Source organism: Salarias fasciatus, chromosome 16, assembly GCF_902148845.1.
Source record: "Salarias fasciatus chromosome 16, fSalaFa1.1, whole genome shotgun sequence".
NCBI classification, from domain to species: Eukaryota; Metazoa; Chordata; class Actinopteri; order Blenniiformes; family Blenniidae; genus Salarias; species Salarias fasciatus.
In genome coordinates this window covers 14,688,657-14,710,691 of record NC_043760.1, presented here as the reverse complement: position 1 = coordinate 14,710,691, position 22,035 = coordinate 14,688,657, and the positions used below count along the sequence as shown (strand labels likewise).

Sequence of the window (22,035 nt, the reverse complement as noted above, 5' to 3'; positions counted from 1 at the left end):
TGCGGCGACACTGTTGGAATATTTTACATCTTTAAGGTCTGTTTGGAATTAAAACTTCAGTGCGTAAAAATATGTGGGCACCAGAATGAGCCCGTGGGGAAAACATAAAAATACATTAAAATATCGTTACGCTGTGTCCCAACAAAAAGCTTTCACGTGTTTCTGACAGTAGTGTTTGTTGTCAATGGTGCTTTAATAAGAATAACAGTCCCATTCAGGGGCCACCGGGTTTGCGCGGCATAATGCCGGCACAGGCCCTCCAACAACTGCTAAATGCGGAGTGTTTTGTCAATATTAGCGGGACTACTTGGGGGGAGAATTTATAATTGGACACGTGTTTTGCCCGCTTTCTGTCGTTTGGGGATCCACTGATCCTTTTGTAATTCGCTTTTAAAGCAATGAGCGATACACAAGGAGGGGTAAGGAGTTCTGAAGAGGTCCCTTTCAGCCTTTAGAATTAGACCCAGCGACCCGCCGGGAAGCTTGGAGGCCCTGAAGTATTTAATCCAGGAGATGTCCGCGAGGCTGTCACACGGCAGAGCCTCCGCCAGGTAGGTTTACTTTCCTCTCTCTCTCTCTCTCTCTGGGGAGCTGCTGGACCTCCGCCATCACCGGACCACAGACATGGAGGACATGCTGTTCGACTTCGACCAGGACGGCGCGGCGGACTTCGCGCTGTGGGGTCAGATGGAGCAAAACCTGCAGTTCCAGAGCCAGCTGGACACCTTCCTGCTGGACTGCACGGCGGCCAGCGGCCAGCTGTCCCCCTGGTCCTCCTTCGGCTGCCAGTCCATGTTCCCGGACGCGCAGCTGACCTTCACCGACCTGGACGTGCAGTCTCCGGGCGCGCAGGGCGCGTGCCTGGGCGAGGCCGAGGCCTCCTCCTCGGAGGAAGCCCTGGAGGTGAGCAAGCGCAGGGCGCGCCGGCTGGTGACGCACCAGCCGTACAAGGTGCAGCGGCACGCGGCCAACATCCGCGAGAGGAAGAGGATGCTGAGCATCAACTCCGCCTTCGAGGAGCTCCGCTGCCACGTGCCCACGTTCCCCTACGAGAAGCGGCTGTCCAAGATAGACACCCTGCGGCTGGCCATCGCCTACATCGCCCTGCTGAGGGAGATCCTCATGTCGGGCTGCGACCCCAAGTCCTATGTGGACGAATGCATGAAGAATGGCTACAAGAATCAGACCAACGCCATCTGGAACACCAGCGGTGAGCTGATTGGAACCTTTTAACAACAGGAAACTTGCAACAAAACCACGATCTAATCGCATCATTCATTCAAAAAAAAAAGGTGCAGTTATTAAATCCCACCTCTCCTCCATAAGTTAGTGAAGTCTTGGAGTTTGTAAGTTTACTGTAAGGATAAAATCCTAGAAACACAATGTCATATCATATAGGACACAGCAGTCCAACAAGCATACAAAAAAATGTGCAAAACTAAAGAAATAATATATTGCTCATCCACAGCCCATTCCACAAAACATCCAAAATTAAATGTCAAACTGTGTCAGTGTAGTTCAGTCATAAAAAATACACACTCTTTTGACTCCATGAAGCAGGTGAGGTGTGTAATGTTCAGTATCTGATCTCAAAGCTGTTTGTCCAGGTTCTTTTAACAGTAAATTATATGCATGAGTCTGAAACCAGGAAGGATTAGAAAAGATTGTAAATTATGTGTAGTACTTTAAAAGACTGACAGAAAGATGTTTGTTATTGACTTCAAATGATGGAATTGTTTATGATTTGTCAATAATTGATAAACTTTCTTTCGGAGACGAGATCCAACATGATCACAGTGAAGTCTGCCACAGGCCTGAATTCTACAGGACTGAAGTGTTGGTTATGTTATCAGTCTGTGTTGCACAGAGGTAGTGGATGTAGTGGAGATGTTAGGAGACTTTAGACAGGGGGAGATGGAGGCAGGTGAAATGCTGTGGTGATCTCTGAATGGAGCAGCTGACAGACGATGAAGGACATATTTCAAATTAATAGAGTCTTTGTGATTTCTGTCTATGTTACAATATTCTGCAGGCCCTATTGATTACAGTTATCAAACTAACTTGCTAGAATAAACTGGAAAATTAAATGTAAGCTTATGGAAAGCCTTTTTGGATAAAAGACATTAACTGAGGTGTTAAATGATTGTAGGACATTGAACGAATGAGCAAAGTTCCTCTCATGTAAAATTAATGCTGATAAAGTAATTAATCATTACGGTCCCATAAAGTCAGTGTTATTTCATGAGCAGAGTGTTTTTGCTGCAGACTTTATTCTCCAGGTGTGTTTCCTTTGCTCCGAAGTGAGCCTCATTTTATTAAAACACAATCACTTGCCCTCTCACTGCTTGACTAATTCATTGGGAATCTGCCCCCAAGCCTCTTTGTGGGGCTTTTCAGAACTGAGTGTGCCCCGGCTTCTTTTGGGCCCAGACCTCAGACTTGTTAAACAGTCATTAAAATGTATCAAAACTTATGTGTTTGTCCTGCTTTTGTCTCCTTCTGCACCCCCTCAATGCTTTTTCCCTCCATCCCAGACCTGACAGCCCGCCTCTCCTGGATAAAGTGGGATTAGAGAGGAACACTGGGCGCCCCGGGCGTGGAGACTGGGAGGTGGATCAGGTCTGTCCCTCCCTTCCTCTCGCTCTCTCTCTCTCCGCAGACACTCGGGCGGCGCCGAGCTCGCCGATCGACATCTGCAGACTTCTCACCAGGTCGCACACCTCCGGCTCCCTCAACAGCATCCACTACTTTGTGGCTTTTAATATTGTAATTCATTGTTGACTGGTAATTGAGAGCCGTTGTTTCTGGGGCCGGGGGGGCTGGGAGGAGGGCCGGGCTGCCGTTGTTTTTCCAAATGGATGGCACTTGTGACGGAGAGGCGCGCTGGCACGAGACTGAAAGGACTCGCCGGGGACTCATACTTGCGCATGTAGACGCTGAAGTGTTTTCTGGACCCCCCCTCATTAGACGGCGGGTCGATGTGTTAAAAAAGAGGCCTTGATGATGTAAATGAGACGACGGGCGTGAGAAACGCATCGGTGCAATGAGTTTTAGCATGTCAGGTGCTGCTTTCCAAAGCTGTATAGAGTTTGATTCCTGTGTGAAGTCTCATCGTCTGATGTATGGCTTATTTATTTTTGATTGTCCATTTATGTTCGATGTGTAACTATGATTATTTATTGTTCTGTAGTTCAAAAGAGAAAGCAGCTTGACCTGTGAGTCAGTTTAACTTCCCTGATAGAGATCATCACAGAGAATATCAATCAGCACCTTACAGGAGTCTCTTTTCTTCATTTCAATCTAATACAGCAACTTTCCAGCTTCTCCTATGTTCTTTCTGTTCTTCGTGCCACTTAAAGTCGACTCACAGCTCATTTGTCTCGGCCGATAATGGATTTCCAACAGCTACATTTGATTTGATAACAATATCTTCACCACATCAACCTAATTCAGCCCATCATTTATCACCTGCACCACTAGTTCTATCAGCATTTTCAGACATAAGATCACTTATCTGAGTGAACCCAGGATCAATCTCAGGTTATGATTCCCGTAATCCCAGTATGTCACCAGGTAGTAGTATCTCATATGAAATTAATCTTTTCTGAATCTGTATCAATGCAAATCATTCATTTGCTGTATGTCAAGGAATTTCCCTCTGGGAAATAAAGTAAATCTATTCTATTCTATTTACGCTGACAAACACTGACTTCCTTTGTTTGCCTTCTAATGTTCTGAGATTTTTACATATGCTATGGCAATGGATGTATTGATCAATCTCAAATCACTGTAACACAGGTGAAACACTTTGAACTGAAAAGCACAATTTACTTACTTTTCATGCTCAGGAAGCTGTAAGGATGGAAATAACCTGTTGGTGTGAAATAAACAGGAACAGACTTAAAGAAAACTTTGGTGTTCATGGACTACTGAAAAAGCTGCTGGACACTTGATCCATACAGTTCTACAACTTTAAATACCTAAATATGAATGCTTTCAGTTTTCATCCTCTTGGAGGAACAAATATGAGCTTCTTTTCAGTGAAGGAGGGGTCCATGCCTGCTGAGGCAGCGGCACACTTCATGACAACGTCGTCGTCAGGGCATTCAGCCCGTCATGTGAAGATGATGATATTACAAGGCAGGTTTTTAGTTTATTTTACAGCACTGCAGTTCCTCACAGCCTGATCCTCCCTGTCAACGGCCCGCAGATGCTGCTCCAGGTGTAGCGGTCAGATGCATAAAACAGACGAAGGCAGCCGACAGCACACCCATTCTTCTTCTGCTCACGCATTCTCAGTGCCATTAATGCAGCCCTTAGGAAACAATTAGGGAGCGGCACAGCCGCGAGAGCCCAGCTTCAGCTGTGTCACTGATGCATTCCTGGTTTGGGAATATTTGTCACCGTATATCAAAAGTGCAGCTCTGGTTATCCTGGAGTCCAGTGAACAGACAATAAAATGTTTATTTTTTTAATTGTATGAAGTCACTATAATTATATGCTGGCACTTCATTCCTCACGTTTCACAGTTAATCAAGGGAACAACAAAGAAGCACGCAGTATGAACAGTGTGGCAGCTGCTTTCATGGGAATAAAAATGGTCTTTTTTGGAAACAAAACAGTTTTTATGTGTATTTCCCCACATTGAGGAGTACTTTACAGTTGTTACAGATGTTGTCAAGAAGTCTCATTGCTGATGTAAATATAATTGTGACTGTAAGAACTACAAGATCAAGTAAAGTTTATTTTTTTAAGACTTTTTTTATTACCAAGTGACCTTTCTGACTCTGCTGTTCAGTGACCCTTGGGTCCCTCTAGTGGTCATCATGGTCACAATATGTTAGGAAACTTAATCAAATGCTAGCTTTTGGTTGAACTCTCAGATGGGGCTCAAATGGAAACATTTTATTTAGGATATTTGCAAAGTTAAGTCTTGTAACTGAAAAAAATCAAAACTGAACTAGAAAAAAAAATCACTAATAAATGACATTCACTATTGAGAAGTTGGCTAAAATGATGCATCAAATATGCTAAAGCATTTCAGGATGGAAAGGGAATATAACTGGATGTCAACGAAAGGTTGTGATTTAGTTTTCCTACATCTGAGACACTTTGAGAGAACGCATACCGTAGCTTGTACTAGTTTTATGTGTATCGGCCATATCAACAGATATGGTCTCACTGGGGCAGACGACGATAGTGTTCATATTGTTAGGCAAAGTTTGAAGCCTGTTAAAGCCTGTTACCTGTGAAGCCTATTCTGCACAAGAAAAATGTCAAATATAATTTAAATTGACATTTCTACAGAAAGAAATTAGGAATTTACCAGATGAAGTTGCTTGTGTGCGGAAGAGATAATGATTCAAATGGATTCAATTGGATTTTTGTGCACAATTGTCTATAGAGTGATGAGCATGACTGTAGTGATAACAATAATAATAATAATAATGATAATTACCACCCTGCTGTGATGTGTGCCGCCACTAACAGATTCAGATAACAGATTGTAAGATCAAGTCCTATTCATGAATCTATTCTTCTTTAACTTGAGATTTTGCAGCCTGGTTGACAGTTTAACTTGGTGTCAAATTCGTTAATCTGGATCACTGATTGGGAATAAGAAAGGCTCCACCTCGACAAATGCACACAAAACAGCTTTTCTGTGATGGTAGGAAGAATAAAACAGATGTGTTTTGAATTATCAGAGCTTTTCAACTTTCTCACAACAATAGCAAAATATTTTTCACTATTTTCAACTGCTGATTGGAGTATTCCTTGATTTTCATAAATCTTCAGTCGTTAGTTTTGGAGCAGTTGAGGGAAGCAGAAGTTCTGGGCCTGGAGGAGGATGTTAAAAACTCTTCCATCTCCTTACTGCTTCGGTTTGATTTACTTTGGTTATTTTGCTTCAGTTAACTTGTTGTACTGTTTGCTCACACTCTCTCAGCGGCCATAAAACACACACCGAGAGCTCAAAACCACTGACTGCAGATCGTCTGTTCTGTGACTGTTCAGATATCTGTGAATTTTGATTTATTTTGACTCAAATTCAATCAAATGTATACATGTGGCTTTCCCCTGTCTGTCAAATCCACCTGAAACAGATAGTTTATATGTTTAATGTTTAAACTCCCCCAAAGCACACCTGGAAATGAATGGATGGATGGTTAATTCATTTCTATTTCTTTTACCTTTATATTTTATTCAATTAAAGTATTTAGAAGTATGATTTCAAGTGCTGATTGAGACACCATGCCGCATTTCTTGATAATCCCCCACCCACCACAAACATAGCTACAAATACCATTCAGATGAGTTATGATTCAGACAAACGGAAAGTTCTGGGAGCCAGAATGAGTAAGATTCTTCCAGTCTGCCGGCTGCATCAGGCCTTCTCGCTCCGTGCTGAGGTAGTTTATTGATTTAACATCCGGCGCAGTTGCTCTGACAAACACTGCGAGGCCATTCTGCCATCAGCCGGCAGGTGTGTTTATCGTGTCGGCGCTACGCCGCAGTCCGGGCCTCGCACTTGTAAATATAATTAGCGCATCGCATCCTGTTGGAACAGTGTGAGGGTCTGGATGAGAGGAGAGCTGAGACGGCCTCGTCCAAAGGTCGCAGAACCGTCAGAGGAGAAAGACAGACACATTTCAAACTTACACACCTACACTGGATGCTCACTGGTTTAGCGTGCAGGAAGTATCTCATTATCAGCTATGAAAATCTAACTGGTCTGGCTTTGTGACCCACAATCACCTCTTAATGACGAGCTGAGATCTAAACAAAGCATCAAATGGAAATATGGTTCCGATTCAACCTGAAATGGATAAATCAAGACCAACAAGTGGTAGACATTACATTTTCCTAAGATATTCCTTTCTTATTCCATTAGATGGACTTGAATTTAAACCAAAACTGCATATTCTTCTTACATTTTTAATAGTTTTTAATCTAAAAGTGATATAAAACACTCAAGGATATTTATACTGGTTCAGGAATTAAAAAATGAATAAATGATAACATACAGCACCTTTTGAAGTTGGTAATAACATGGTTTTAGGCCATAAATATCTTATAAAATCTAAATAAAGTTGTGAAATTGATCAAAATCTGTGGAGAAGATTCACAACAATCGCAGTCCTCCTTCAGACAAGGCAGGACGATGCTCTTCTGCCAGGAGGACTAAAGAGGTACTAAACAGGGACAAACAAGGGCCTGTCAGCTGTTCCGAGAGGTGTTTTGCTCCCTAAAAATGCAGAGTGAGGTGAGAAATCTTACACTGAACATCCACTGCAATACCGATGTTTCACATAAGCATCCTGACTCTTTAAATTTCGTCCAGACCGTTTTGGAAATGAGTTTGTAAGCATCAGAGAGAAAGCAAACGTCCGCCCTCTTCTGCTTAAAATGCTGATTCGCCAGAAGCCGTGCGCCGGGCCCTCGTCGCCATGGTAACCCAGTGCGTTGGCGCTTTAATAGCTGTGAAAGTCTAGTTAAACAGCTCACCTGCTTTTCTCATTACCGCTCCTCTTCACCGGCCGAAAGCAGAGCTAATCATTCAGATCAGAGTGTGTCGTCTTTACCATGTCCCCGAGGAAAGGGGGGGAGCTGGGGATGTGCTTTAGGAGCCCGCACAGCAGGGGTGGGGGTGGGGGTGCACACGTTTGAAGGCCACTCAGGTGAGCGCTGAGGTTTCCTCCTGGGATGAGGAGCACGGCCCTCCTGGTGGTTCTATCAGAGTGTCAGAATTAGATTGGCACGCGGGAAAGTAAACTTTCTAATAAGACTGTTTTTATGATTTCGAGCAGAGCAGCTGCTCAGGAGTGGGTGTGTCTGCCAGAATATTGGTTTTCCAAATACACCCCCCCCACCACCACCCTCATCCATCCATACGAACACAAAACACAAACACAGACACATTCTGAATAAAAGATACAGACTGCTGACTCTGCCCTTGAGCCACTGCAGCAGCAGTGACAAAATAAAAGCACTGATCTAACTATAATGTGAGCCGAGTTACAACATTTCAGATCTTTCAGTCATCAGGTGAATAAAAAATGATCAAATGTCTTGTTTTTCTTGGTCTCCAGGGAAAAGCTGAACTTCTGATCCTCACCACTGTAAGAAGAGTAAACACTGGAAAAGCCAGTGGTTGTAGTCTTCTAAGTAATATTTCCTCTCATTATTGCTCAACAATAGTTTTGCTCCTTGAATAGCACGCCATACTCTACTCAGTCGCTCTAAATGGAGGCTGAGCATTTTCCATTTCAAGTGAATCAGACTTTAGCTGATGATTAAGTTCAGAGGAAGTTTCATATGTTAGAATGAGGAAGATGCTCTAGCTCGGTGTTTTCTTTAAAGGGACAGCGATAAACTAATGACAGCAAATGGATGCAGTAAGAAAACAGCAGAAACAGCATTTATGCTGCAAATCCATAACATGTACTGCAGATACAGGCTGATATTATTGCTGCTGAACATCAGACGTTCTTCCTGTTGCTGCCGGGTGAAATAGGAAATGCTGCATTTAAATTCCCTCAGTCTTTTCAAACCAGAACTGTTTTCTGTGATTTGGTCTAAGTATTAAACGATCAACTCCCTCCAGATGTTTTTGATGAGTTTAGATTCAGGGTAGTTTTTCTACATTGCTGCAAGCAATGTGGTCATTCAAACAACATTTGACAGCCAGTTTTATTTACAAAGATAAAAAAAATAAAAAAAAATTAAGTTATTCAGACAGCTCTGCTACAGTTATCTGTAGTAATGAAGTCAGGAGGTTTTTATGAAGGAAATGACGCTACAGCAGTACTGTTACATTAATGCATCGCTTTATGATGAGTTATTTACATTTTACACACCTTTATCAGTTTTTCAGAGAGCTGTTGGATTAGGGGTTTTCCAGCATGGATGTTGCTGGTGACACAGGTGACGCTGACGGAGTGACAGTGGACTGTAAACCCCCCCCCCCCTTCCCCGTGTTGACATCCGGTGATCTACACCCAGCTTGTCCCGGGCTAATCAGCAGAACAAACAGCGCCGCTGTTTGCCCACCCCCTGCCGTACTGCCCCCCCCAAACCCCCACCCCCACCCCTCCAGCCTGTCTGGGCCCCCGTGCAGCCCCGCCGTAGCCCACCTGGCTGACACATCGCCTCGTGAACCCAGGCCAAACGCCGCGCTAACCTTGGCACCAGGGTCACAAGTGCGGCCCTAATTACGCCGCGCTATTTGCGCAAGAGGCTGAACCATCGGCACCCGAGTGCACGGACTCCGTCATTTGCCTGGCAAATTTACTCCCACCCTATCAACACAGCCCACCCACCCCCTCTCCTCTCCCCCGGCCTCCAGTTTAGACCCGGTTAAAGTTCAGATTCTGGAAGTGGTGCCTGCTTAATGAATATAATTGTGTTATAAGCCAACGTGATTGCTTTGGAAACGCTGTTTTTTGTAACTGTCAAGTGTGTTTAGGCCTGATTTTTGGGTCCGTCGGAGTGTTCGCTTAATGGACGACACTGACCAAATAAACAGTGAATCTGTCGGCGCTGCTCTGACAAGCAAGTCCGTTCATATATACATGTCTAAGCTTGTAGCTCAGGTGTGGTTATTGAAGCCGGTTATTCATCACGGGAATTCAACTACTCAGATATATATAAGACCCGAATTGAGCCCTGCTGAACGAGCATATGGGGAATAATACTCACCACTTCAGAGAATGGAATCTGTGAAATTAGCATAAAATATATTTTCAACGTTCACTTGCAGGTATTTATGGATTCCAGCTTGAGCGGAGTGGCTTGGAAGCGGCGCTCCTTACCTAACGCGTCCAGTATGCGCCTGAAATAGACACAGTACTGTAGATCACCGCTGCTTTTCCACACTCACATGTCCCGTCGGCCGTAAAGCCTCGAAGAGCAGGACTTCAAAGCCGGGCTGTGTTCGCCGGACAGCCATAACTCTACGGGGGGAAAAGGCAGGCACCGAGCACGCAGGTCTGACCGAGTGAGTCTGGTGCGAGGGGTATCCTGCCCCGGCTCCCCTTCCACCTCCACATATCAAAGCACACCCGGACAGTGGGTGTCTCTGGCGTCCCCCCCCCCCCTCCCGCCAGTTCCACACGTGAGACAAAGCATGGAGCGGCCGGTCTGCATCGTATTAAACAAAGCCTAAATGCTTCAAGCTGCTACACACTCCCCAGTGAAACCTTTATGAAAGGGCCCCTAATGCGATTTCAGAAACACCTTGTCATCGGCCCTCGGGCAGCGAGCGGAGGAGTGTGGATGTATGAATGAATGGCTCCTCGGCGTTACCCAGAGGTCGACTCCGCGAATGCAGGTGCCCCCACGGTTTTACAGGCCAATATGTACCTCTCACCCAGATTGCCTGTTGTTTCACTCACTGTAGAGGCTTCTCCTGAAAACGGGCTCTTATTAGAAAGGAGTGTTATGATTTTACATGAGGTTTAACGCAGCTGTGACCGTGTGCCTGGAGAATCTGTTACTATGTGCAAGAAAGAAAGCGAGAGTATTTCAGAATATGCTTCATGTATATTTTGTGTTAATTCACACCAATTTTGGATTTGCAACAAGCGTGACTTATTGAGAAGGGATGAGTGAGACTGATTTTCTCAGCTTGCTGTTGATGAGCTGCACCATTCTCTTTTTTTTAAATCTCTAATGAACAAAACTACTTCTCAGAGAGTGAAGTCGTTTATGCTGGATACCTGTATAGTTCCTTTTCTAATTGGATATAATGTACAAAAAAAAAAGAATCATTTTGATTTCAACTCATTTTCTTTAATTATTTTCAACTAGCAATCAGGATACACTTGAAATACTGAGCCGAACCTGCTTTGTTCAACCTTCTCAGAGCAAAAAATTGAATATATTGTTTGTTTCTGTGTCAAACTTCTGAACTTGTTGAATTAAATTGAAACAACAACTGAATGACTGAATGTTATTTAAATAGTATTCTCACATCACATAGCAAATATAACAATTAATAAATTGCAATAAAAACGAGTTTAAAGCAAAAGAAATTGACTTTTCAATTTAAAAAAAAAGCGTGTTAAATAAATGCATGTGTACAGCCCACATGCAAACGGTTGACGTGATGATCGGAGTGACTCATTTTGGTTGTCAGTGGTCATAATGTTATGGCTCATCTACTCACTTTTGCACCGTACTGACTTCAATTAGCAGGTAAAATCATTTCAAGTTGTCCCAGTTTGTGCATTTTCACAGTGTATCGCCCCAGAGCAGAGAAATCGCACCACCCGCTGCACTTTTAAGAATCTCTCACAAGACGTTCAGCTTGTTCAGTGTGATTCCAGAGATCCCTTCTCTTGTTGGCCCAGTGACAGAGCCGAGCTGAGGAGCTGGACAGATACAGAAATGGCTGCTCTGATGAAACCGGAGGGGCTGCAAGTAGCTTTAAGAGCGGCTGGGCTGCTGGTCGTACGGCACAGTCTCCTCCTCAATGAGAAGCAGCTGAACCCTGCTGAACATCTCGGGTTCATCTTGAAACACTTTCTGACACACACACACACACACATGAAAAAGCAGATGTAGCTAACTGGCGTACATAATAATCAGGTGATAATGTACACTGCGCATACACACACACACACACACACACACACACACACACACACACACACACACACACACGCTTCCACACGGGCCGTGTCTTTGAGTTTCTGGTGCCAGGATCATTCGGGGTGAGCCTGGCGAGTGGCGCTGGAGTCAGAGGTAACCCGGTCCTGGCAGACAGACGGACAGTGAAATATTCATCACAAATCATCTCCTCCATAACTTCCCTCACACGTCCAGAACCCTCCGAGTCAGATCAAAGCCTCCCTGGGAATCAGCACACGTCCGTACATTTGGCCTCCTCTCCCGTCCTCTCGGTTCGTCCCCCCCCCCCCAAACTGCTTTCTGTCTCTCAGCACCTCCCGGGTCTCACTTCTTGTCCCGCGACTCTTTGTTTCTTTACGAGGGAAATCTGAGGGGATGAGGCAATGCGTGCGGCAGGGACATGTTGATTTTTGCTGATGCGACAGTAAAAATAAAAGAGAGAGGAGATCTAAGCTTCTTACGGCCGTTCTTCTGACCCATGTGGAGCTGGTTTTAAAGGTGTCCAGCGGAGCGAGGTACGTCATCCCGCCCGGCTGAATTATGGCCCCAGTTCGTCTTTGATCTGAGAGGCAGGTCATCTTTTCTCTCCCTCTTTCTTCTCCATCTCACTTCATTCCACCACGCACGCATCCCTCTGTTTTTTAACCTTCTACCACGTCTTTCGGGGAGCCCCTGAAAGAAATCTCAAGGATCAAGAATTCCTGAACACTGGGTGAGAGATTCATGGAGAATTAATCCACAAGGGATTCAAGAACACTCAATCCCCTGATCCGTTTCTGCCTCAGAACATGTGAGCGACCATGCTACCAGTCAATACAGGAACAATTTACAATCAAAGACAACACATGGATCAATGATATCAAGCTTATGAGGGTCACATGCAGTCCAGTTTCATCTTGACTGGTAAAGTTGTGCCATAATAAGCTTTAAGTTTAAACTTTAAAGTTTTTCTTTGCTTTGGCACAGAGCATAGGTGGTGAAAATGTATATATTTTCATAAAAATCACCAGTGACAATCAACAATTATGACAGTATCAACATTTAAAGCCAGTCGCATTTCCTGATGATTAGAGGAGACAGAGAGGATGACAATCCCACCGTTCAGAGCACCTCATTCACAGACACTGCACAGGATCCCTCTGACACACACACGCACACACACACACCGGCCCACGGAGCACGGGGGCCTCCAGCAGCTGAGCCCTGTGAGCCGCAGGTCAAAGGTCATAATCAGGGAAAGTGTTTGTGATTGCACACGCTTTCCTGCAACTGCACATTTTTTCTTTCATGCTGAGCTCGTGCACACAGTGACGCCGCGCTCTTGTACTTGCGCATTTTAGACATTACTTCTTTCTTCTTCTTTTTTTTTTTTATAAACTAGAAAAAAGAAAAAAAGCAGAACCTGTGCAGAGGCATGCCACAGTCTGAACTAAGACCTCTGGCATTGAGTAAAAGTAGTGTGACAGTAACGATTACCACCAGAGCCCAAAAACACAAAGCAGACTGCGCTTTCCTTTGAGCCCAGGGAGCCTGGACCGCTCGTGGGATTGAGCAGAGTTGAGCAACTTTTCAGGAGGTTCTCTGTTCCAGTCCATTTATAATGAGCAGCCTCGCTGGATGTGCCCAACACACACACCACGGACACTCACATACAGTCATTACACTCTTTTCAGACATTTTTGTTGAACTGAGGGGTACCTTACAGTGTAGATTAGCTAAATTGCTGCCTAATGCAACATAATTAGTCAGAACAATTTGATTAATGATGGCTTCACGATAACAGCCCAAATCTTGTATTGAAGAATTATGTGAGAACAGAAAATACAAACATACTGAACGTCTCCTGTATTCATCAATCTTCATGAGCAGGTTTTGTCTTCAATAAGATATTTTTTTACCTTCCATTCTGTGGAAAAACATCAGATTATTTAATGGATACTATTTGAAAAAATACAGAATTTGAATGAGTCAAAAAACCTGATGATGAGCACTTAAGAGCAGATAGTAAAAAAAAAAAAACACACAATTTTTGTTTATTGAGCCCAAATTCCCACCAAAAAAGTTGCATGTTAGTGGAGTTGGAAAAATAATAACTGATTGATAATAATAAAAAAAAGCATCATTATTAACAGTTGTAATGGATTCTTTCTGTATTTATATTTAGTCTTTTGGAACTGCCTCGTGTGTTATATTGGGTTTTATTCCCTTGATTGTATTATATTAGATCCTCTTTGAAAACTAGCCATCTCCAAGCTTTTATTCTTCTCTCCTACAGTATGAGAGTCACGAAAACTCTTGGATCCAAAAGCATGTATGAAGCAGAGGCAGCAAAACTCACACTCTGTGTGTAAAGAGCCTTCAGAGAGTTGCTGTTAAAAAGAAACTGTTCAACTCATTTGTTGAAGCATAAGTAAGAAAATACTGGAATTTAAATGTATTAAAGTGAAAACATAAAGCTTAAAATGCTGAATATTTCTTAAAAATGCTGATGAGGGCTGGTAGATACGCACCATGTGTCACTTTGAAGTTTTAAGACACAACAGAAGGGTAAAAATATTAGTGATTATCAATTAAACTTACAGCTTTCAAATTATATAAATGATGATGACAGTATCAAGCAGCGGTGTTAAACATAAGGCCTCAAAATTCGTTGCATTCGTCGCAGATTTTGCTTATATTTTTATATCTTTGAGAAAAACAAAAAAGAGATGACTCATATTTTCCAGTTTGTGGGAGTCTAAGTGGCCTGTTTTTCCTCATAGACCTGCATCAGTGTTGAGTCCCGGGGATCTCCAGGGGTCAGTCAGCTGATCTGGACAAACCGTGCGCGCTGGCAGCGGAGGAGTTGAGCTGCATAATGTGATCCACCTGTGCGCCGCTCCGCGCGGGGGAAACGTGACATGACAGATGAAGAGGTGGGCCCGCTGACAAAACGCACTGAGGGAAGCGTCTGCGGGAGGGATCCCCGCAGAAACCGTCACTTTACTTTGAGCCTCCTTCCTGTTGGACTTCCACATTATAGGGAGAGGGAGACCTGATTCGATTAGAGATCAAGTGGGTGGATTTACAGCGCAGCAGCGAATGTGTGCGCGTAAATTGCCCTCCGCAGTTAAACACAGTATTTACTGTACACTGATGGTTTGGGTGGAAGCTGCAGGCCTCGCGGAGAGTGGCACAAAGCCTCAGCTCTCCAGGAGCAAATGGATTTTATACTGCTGCCATTTTATTCGATAGTTTTATTGACCCACAAGGCTCGATCTGAACTTTATTTCAAAAACCAAGGCAAGCGTTTGAACGCAACTTCAAGAAAAAAGTTTCAACCATTGCAGTATATAAGTACGTTTTCTTTTTTCATTATAATGCGTAACGTGTATTTAAAGTGCATAATAAAAATTGTGTTTTATTATTCCAATAAATTACTTACATTTAAATCAGTTGAAAACACATTAACAGTGTAAATACTCGTAAATGTAATAAGTGGTCTGTTTGATGAGCTGCTCATGTTCTATTTAAAGAATTCTCACATTTTTTTTCTTTGTAAAGTTGTAAGTTAAAGTTTTGTCATACTATTAGCCTATATATTTGAGGTGACAGGAGGACAATCGTCTGTTTTTTCTAAGACAGCGGGTGATTAACCCCTCCACACCCGCCCTGATCTCCACCTATGTGTGCGTAAAAGGAAAATAAGTCCAACAAAAATTCAAGTGATCCGTTGCGTTTCACAGTAAATGGGCGCCTCGTTTCTCTCATCCCAGACACATGAAACCATGACTGGTCCCTCCTGCTTATTTAAGAGCACCAGGCCGCGCGCTGGCTCCCCCTCCGCCCTCCTAACCCCTCCCCTTCCACCCTCGAAACTATTTAGCATCTGAAACCGGGATAAAGTTTCCAAAAAATAGTAAGGAAAAAAACTTCCTGCGAGCGGAGAAGCGTGCCAGCCGCGCCGTGCCGAACCCCGTCTCTCCCGAAGGCGCGCAGACAGACGCGGTCTCACGTCGGTCCGCTCATCTTTCAAGGATAAGCTGCACGTTTTCATTCGCGTAACCACGGCTTCAAAGGTGGACAACGTTTTTTCTTCTCTATCCCTGCATTTCTTCAAGAAAGAAATGGAAGAGGGCTCCAGCTCCCCGGTCTCCCCTGTGGATAGTCTGGTGACCAGCGAGGAGGAGCTGGACCGGCAGCAGAAGCGCTTCGGGAGGAAGAGGAGACACAGCAAGAAGTCCAGCGAGGACAGCAGCGGCAGCAGCCCGGGGCCGGTCAAGAGGGGGAAGAAGCCGAGCCCGAGCAGCAACCAGTCGTACGAGGAGCTGCAGAACCAGCGGGTCCTCGCCAACGTGCGGGAGAGGCAGCGGACTCAGTCTCTGAACGAGGCCTTCGCGTCTTTGCGCAAAATCATCCCCACGCTGCCGTCGGACAAACTCAGCAAGATACAGACGCTGAAGCTGGCCTCCAGATACATAGACTTCCTCTGTCAGGTGCTGCAGAGCGACGAGATGGACAGCAAGATGTCCAGCTGCAGCTACGTAGCGCACGAGAGACTCAGTTACGCCTTCTCCGTGTGGAGGATGGAGGGCGCTTGGTCCATGTCAGCATCTCACTAGCACGCAGAGAGCCTTCACTCACAATGCCAAAGCGGTGGGTACCACAGCATCATACGCTGCTCTTAGCAATCAGAAATCGATATCAACAAGTTCGATCATGATATGAGGTAGATTTTTACATTTAAGTGTATTTTTTTAAAGGATTTTGTGAGAAAAAAAATTAGGAGCCGTGTCCACGTGTTTGGGGTTTGAAGGACAGGTGTGGCCAGATGTTGAGGAGTTTGCTAAAACCTTCCTCATCCTTTCAGCTGCGCACCGAAATTAAACCAGAGCGCTCCAGATATCACAACCTGAGTTTTACGCGCCCATCAACCTGTGGCAGGTTCGACTCTGCGGCCTCAGCATCTGGATGGCGCACCGCGCGGGCAGCCAGTGAGAACCGAGACATCCGTACTCCTACACGAGAAGGATCCAAGTCTGAGATTTGGGAAAACAGAACTTTATGTTTGTTTTGAGCATTTGCGCGGAGGAAAGTGGGCGGATAATAGTTTTGGGAGTCTTTCACAAGACGTGGATAATATATGACTGCCTGCTATACATTTACGCTCCAAAACGCACTAGAAATAGTCAAACTCCTTCTGGAGTTAAGGTTTCTTGTGATCGTCTCAACAGCATTTCTTAATGAGTGAGGTACAAAAAAAAAAAAAAAAAGAGTTGGCCAGAACGAAAAGTAGCTGTAGTGCCACCACGGGTGATTTATATCCACAATAGAGCGCTTTCCTGTGTGGAGACCGCAGGAATGAGCAGCTCGGCTGGACATGAAAGTTCAAGCCAGTGCAAGACAATAAAAGCAGAGGCCTGTATTAACGAGCAGCGCGGATGGAAGCGTCAGTTTGCAGGTCTGAACCTCGAGAGTTCCGTGCGTGCGAGCTGCGCGTAAAGCAAAGAAAGAGGTGACATTTTTTCTTGAGTTGATTTTTTTTATTACTATAATTGTTTTGGGGGAAATTAAATTTGAACTTGTGCAAAAAAGAAGTTAAGCAAAGATAGTAAAGGTGAATATTTAAACCATTGTAGGAGAACTGTGAATTTCTCCCAAGCATGCTCAAATAAATCAGCTAACAAGACATAAATGCTGGTTTCCACTGTAAATCTCTCAGATGGTTTGATGCAGTGTAGATGACACATCAATGACAACTTTCTGGCTAAAATAAGTAGAATCAGGTTTGATTTAGTTCTGGTGGGTTCGACATGTAGTTACCACACCGGCTTTGTTGTTGAGGGGGAGGACTGAGCGTCATTACACTGATTTGTGTAAGCACAGCAAATTTGAGGGTGGGTCTTTTTTTTTTCTAAATTTAATTGACTTCGGTGGAATGTGAAGAAAAATAACAAAGAGTGGAGAAATGAGAAGAAAGCTGCCTAAGCTGCCCTTGGACCGATGTGACACTAGTGTTTTTCTCCACATGCATTTTACATTAAAGACAATGTACTCTGTTAATCTCGCATGGGCGACTTCTACCTTCAAAGAAAAAAAAAAAGGCCTATAAAAATAAACTTTAAATCTTGTGGCCGTAGGAAGGTGGCGATGTACTTTGAAAAGTTTGGTGGGTTTAGTGTTCCTCTGGAGAGTTAGATTTTATTGTTTTAGGCTTATCCTGTAATCCACACGGAAATGAAAAGGCGTGAATTTACTCAGGTGTTTCCAATTTAAAAAAAAACAAGCAAGAAAAAAAAAGAACTGTATTTTACTGTAGGAGCACGGCTCTAATACAAAACGTTTTCGTGTGGTTTCACTCTGATTCATTAATGACTTCCACACACTGAGCGAGCCGGCGCGTCTTTCAGATGCGCCTTTTACGCGTGCGCGCAGCTGATCAATAACGCTCTCTTTTATTTTCTCCACTCTTTCCCGTTACAGACTGTTTACTTCTGCAAAGACTGAAGAGCAAATGGATTAATGAAGAACCCATCGACCTCACGGGCACGGAGACGTAATGTGACACACGCTCCTGGAGGAATGTGTGTGTGTGTGTGTGTGTGGATGCAGATTCATCACACTGCTTTTAGAGCTGACTGTGGCACACACACAGAGGGGGAAAAAAAGTGTGTTACAGCAAACAGCTCGGATGTACGGCCTGTATCACCAAAGCCATCCTTTAATCGTAATGAAGGGAATATATTTTGTTTTCAAAGACTTTAAACCAAAGTATAAATATAAATAAATATATATAGAGAGGTGAATGCATATTGTACATACTTGTACGCCTGTAGTCTGTAAAGGGACCAATGCAATTTCGAGTGTTTCGCTGCATGGATTCATTTCACCGACTTTTTCCAGCCAAAATCCGTCCAATGTACTTTTTTTTTTTTTGTTCTGCTTATTTATTAAAACACGTATTTTTTGAACGAAACAAGGCTCATTTCTGAAAATTTCATATGGAGACTCTAACAACAAATGAACAATGTTCAGCTGAATGCTTTAAAGTAAAAAAAAAAAAATCCATAAAAAAGGTCGAGCTGAGCCAATTATTTGAAACAACCTTCATGAAAAAAAAATGCGTCTTGGCTTTTTCTCCTGCATTTTTTTCTCACTGCTGGGTGTGAGAAGTCGCCCCCAAAGTCTTGTTATGGAAAGAAAACGCCAACTCAAAGAGGGGAGGAAAAAAACAAAAAAAACAACATACCATAAAAAAATACAGCTTCATTAACAGTGGAGGAAATTCGAGCCAATTTTAAAGCGGGGGCCATATAAAATGTTTGTCCGCTCAAATAACGAGTAATCGTTTCAAATAGCGACGCCTCTGGGCTCTTTAACGAGCAGGGAGCCTCAACAGCCGCAGATAAGGACAAGAACTGCGCACAACCGCCGCTTGAGAGCGGAGAAATGCCTTTTAATCGGCCCCTGCTCGCTTAATACATTAAAAACTGTTTACATCCCGCTTTCCCAGACGTGGTTAGATGGTATCTAAACACTAAAAGGGGCTTATTGTTCAGGGGGGCTGAGCCGCTGCCTCAGACTGGTGGCCTGCTGAATGTCTGGTCCTCTGATGGCCTGAAGTAGCTTCATGATATTTCCTTCAACTGGAAGTTTCAGAAGAAGATTCAGACTTTTTGGAATGCTGATTTTCAGCATAGCAGGATTAGAAATGTTATTAATAACACCAGTGACAGAACTTTAGATCAGTAGAGCTATTGTTGAAGCTAACAGTGTAATCACACTGCTGTGATCCGAGCCATGCTGATATTCAGCAGCACTCCCTCTGCGGTATTAAAGTGGCTGTTTCACTCTCGTTTCAACAGATTTCTGTAACTCCACCAGTAATTCAGCAACATATCATAAAACAGGACACGTGGGCTGTATTGTTACCGTGAATTGCAAATAGTTGAGGTCAACTTTAAGGCCACAAAGCTTGACTGCTGCTCTGAGTTACAGTAAACATGCAATGAAAAACTTGACTGACAGCAGCGTTTGGTCACTAAAGAAGAAGAAAATGAGAGACGTTACATAACCCTCAATCAAAATGATGAAAGTCAGAACAATTTATTTGTGTCAGACATTTTCAGTGATCTAAATTTACCTGCACTGGTTGATATTTTGATGAAACACTGTTCCACAGTTATTGAAGTGAAAGAGCAAAAGGCTGCACCTTGTTTTGTAACACTGGTAACTGAAAATCAATATATTGTTCATTTGATTTCATTTACAGTCATCAAACTGAGCCACAGTTTTAATCATGTTCAGAACAACAACCAGCTGTAAGTAAGTTCATTTAAAATCACAGCAACCTTTTCACAGATCGGGAGAAACTAAAGAAAAAAACCCTTATTGACAAGTGTATTAAAAGCTCGGTCATTCACGATGATGACGTGTGATAAACGAACTCCTTTTCTAAATATCTCAAACCTCTCCAGGGCTATTTTAGCTCGGCTCTGTTTGATTTTTTTTTTTTTTTTAAGGTCTGTGAATGTGGGCCAAACAAGGAAACACCTGCAGCCACGGCCAGTCTTCCCCTCCAGCTGCATGGAGAAGACGCTGATGCACCAAACTCACACGGTTCGGCCATTAAATCTCGATGAATGAAGCCGTGTCCAGACTTTATGGAGCACTTTAAAAGCTCCGAGCTCAGTGATGGCCGATACGGCTCTGGTTTTCTTATTGATTGATCTGATGAAGACTGTGGTGTAATAGTCTGACTTTTCTGCTTCTGGAGTGACATGATTCCGTCTGAATGACAGCTCAGGATCATGTTCTTGTTATGAATGATAATCAGAACAACTCTGTAGCTGTAATCAGTTGAAATAATACGGAATCCTTTCCTGATTCATTCACAATAAAAGATGAACAGATGCCACAGTGTGCAGTCACTCTTGGCATGGTGGTCTCAGACGCTGTTGGTCAAACCCTTCCTACCAAGGCCGGCTTATCCATGGGAGCCTGTTTGATACCTGCTCATTATCCCGGGCCCTCACAGCTGAGCGGCGCAGAATCACCCGGGGCCACCGCTCCAGTGGTGCGAGAGATCCAGATGTTTCCCGTAAAATCAGACGGAAAAAGCTACAAAACTTTAATTTGCAGTAAAAAGGGAATAAAGTGAAGGTTTACACTCTGCGAGCCTCAAACGGTATTCGGTGTTCGTCTGGTTCAGTTAGAAAGAAAGAAAAAAAAAAACTCCAAAGGTTAGCCTTATACCACTTGATGTTGGCTGGAATCAACTTCCTCAGTGTGTGTGTGTGTGTGTGTGTGTGTGTGTGTGTGTGTGTGTGTGTTGGCAGACCTGGAAGTCAGCTGTGGAGGCTGCCACAAGGGCACACAAAGCATTACTCAGACTCCAAATATGCATCAAGTGTTGATCTCCCGCCATTTTTTTCTCCCATTGTGTGCTGGTGAGCGTCACTTTATCAAGTCACTTCAAGAACCCGAGAAACGGGGACTTCGCCGTGAGATCTGCTGTTGTCTTTTCATGCAGAAGTCGGCCTTTCGCAGAAAAAAAAGATAAATAAGGACTAAACCAGACTAAACAACACAGAGCATGATTACATTTTTTTAATTTAAAAAGCAAGATTTAATTCAAGAAATGTTTTAAGGACCTTATTTCCGATAATCTATCAGGGATTTATAAAGAGGACATGCTAAAGCAGGAAAGGGGAGATGAGAAAAGCTCATTGAGTTCTGATGTATGTGGACAGAAGAGCCAAAGAAAAAGCAGAAAATATGAGTTCAAAGCAACCGGAGATCATATTTATTGTCCAAGTTCAGTATTTTTGTGGCGCTCACCTCCATCTTCCATCCATTCATCATTTAAACAGGAGTAAGCACAATCCCACACATCCTGGTAAAATCTCACTTCTTCCATCGTCATCATTCAGAATCGTCTCATCTCACGCCAACTGGCAGAATCACCTTCTTTAAAGGCTTTGAGATTATATAACTGTAACTAGTTCAGAAATGCAATAGAAGTTTTGAGATGGAAGTGTTATCGGTAGGAGGTCAAAAACTGACTCTTTTTCTCATAAACGTTGCAGATCCCTGGTTTAGATTGTTCAAAACTATTGATCCACACCCTCCAACCTCAAAAATCCCAACTCAACATGATGTTTCTAAATCCCCAATAAAAGCTGTGTGTCTCTAAATCACAGCAGGAGACAAAAGCATCACATCAGTGGGTGTTAAAGCATTTTCAAATGTATTGTTTGATCCTTTTCTTCTCTTTGTTTTTTTTTTTACTTTTATTTTGCTCGTGAGAGGAAAAATCCCCTGCACGTGGTCCCAGAGTAACACGGAATTCAAAGAAGACTGTGACGGCGTGTTCAAAGCTGCATCATTTGAGAAACAGAGCATAATATCTTCAAATCTCTGCAT

General features: G+C 43.5%; 2 protein-coding genes across 2 annotated transcripts; both read left to right on the top strand.

Moving 5' to 3' along the window:
- Positions 1-624: 624 nt before the first annotated feature.
- Positions 625-1,233, top strand: LOC115403426 (pancreas transcription factor 1 subunit alpha). Its single transcript, XM_030112310.1, has one exon. The coding sequence runs from the start codon at positions 625-627 to the stop codon at positions 1,231-1,233; it is 609 nt and encodes a 202-aa protein (XP_029968170.1).
- Positions 1,234-15,540: 14,307 nt separating this feature from the next.
- Positions 15,541-19,151, top strand: twist2. Its single transcript, XM_030112024.1, has 2 exons — positions 15,541-16,266; positions 18,094-19,151. Exon 1 carries the CDS (start codon positions 15,738-15,740, stop codon positions 16,230-16,232), a length of 495 nt encoding a protein of 164 aa, XP_029967884.1. The 5' UTR covers positions 15,541-15,737; the 3' UTR covers positions 16,233-16,266; positions 18,094-19,151.
- Positions 19,152-22,035: the final 2,884 nt, after the last annotated feature.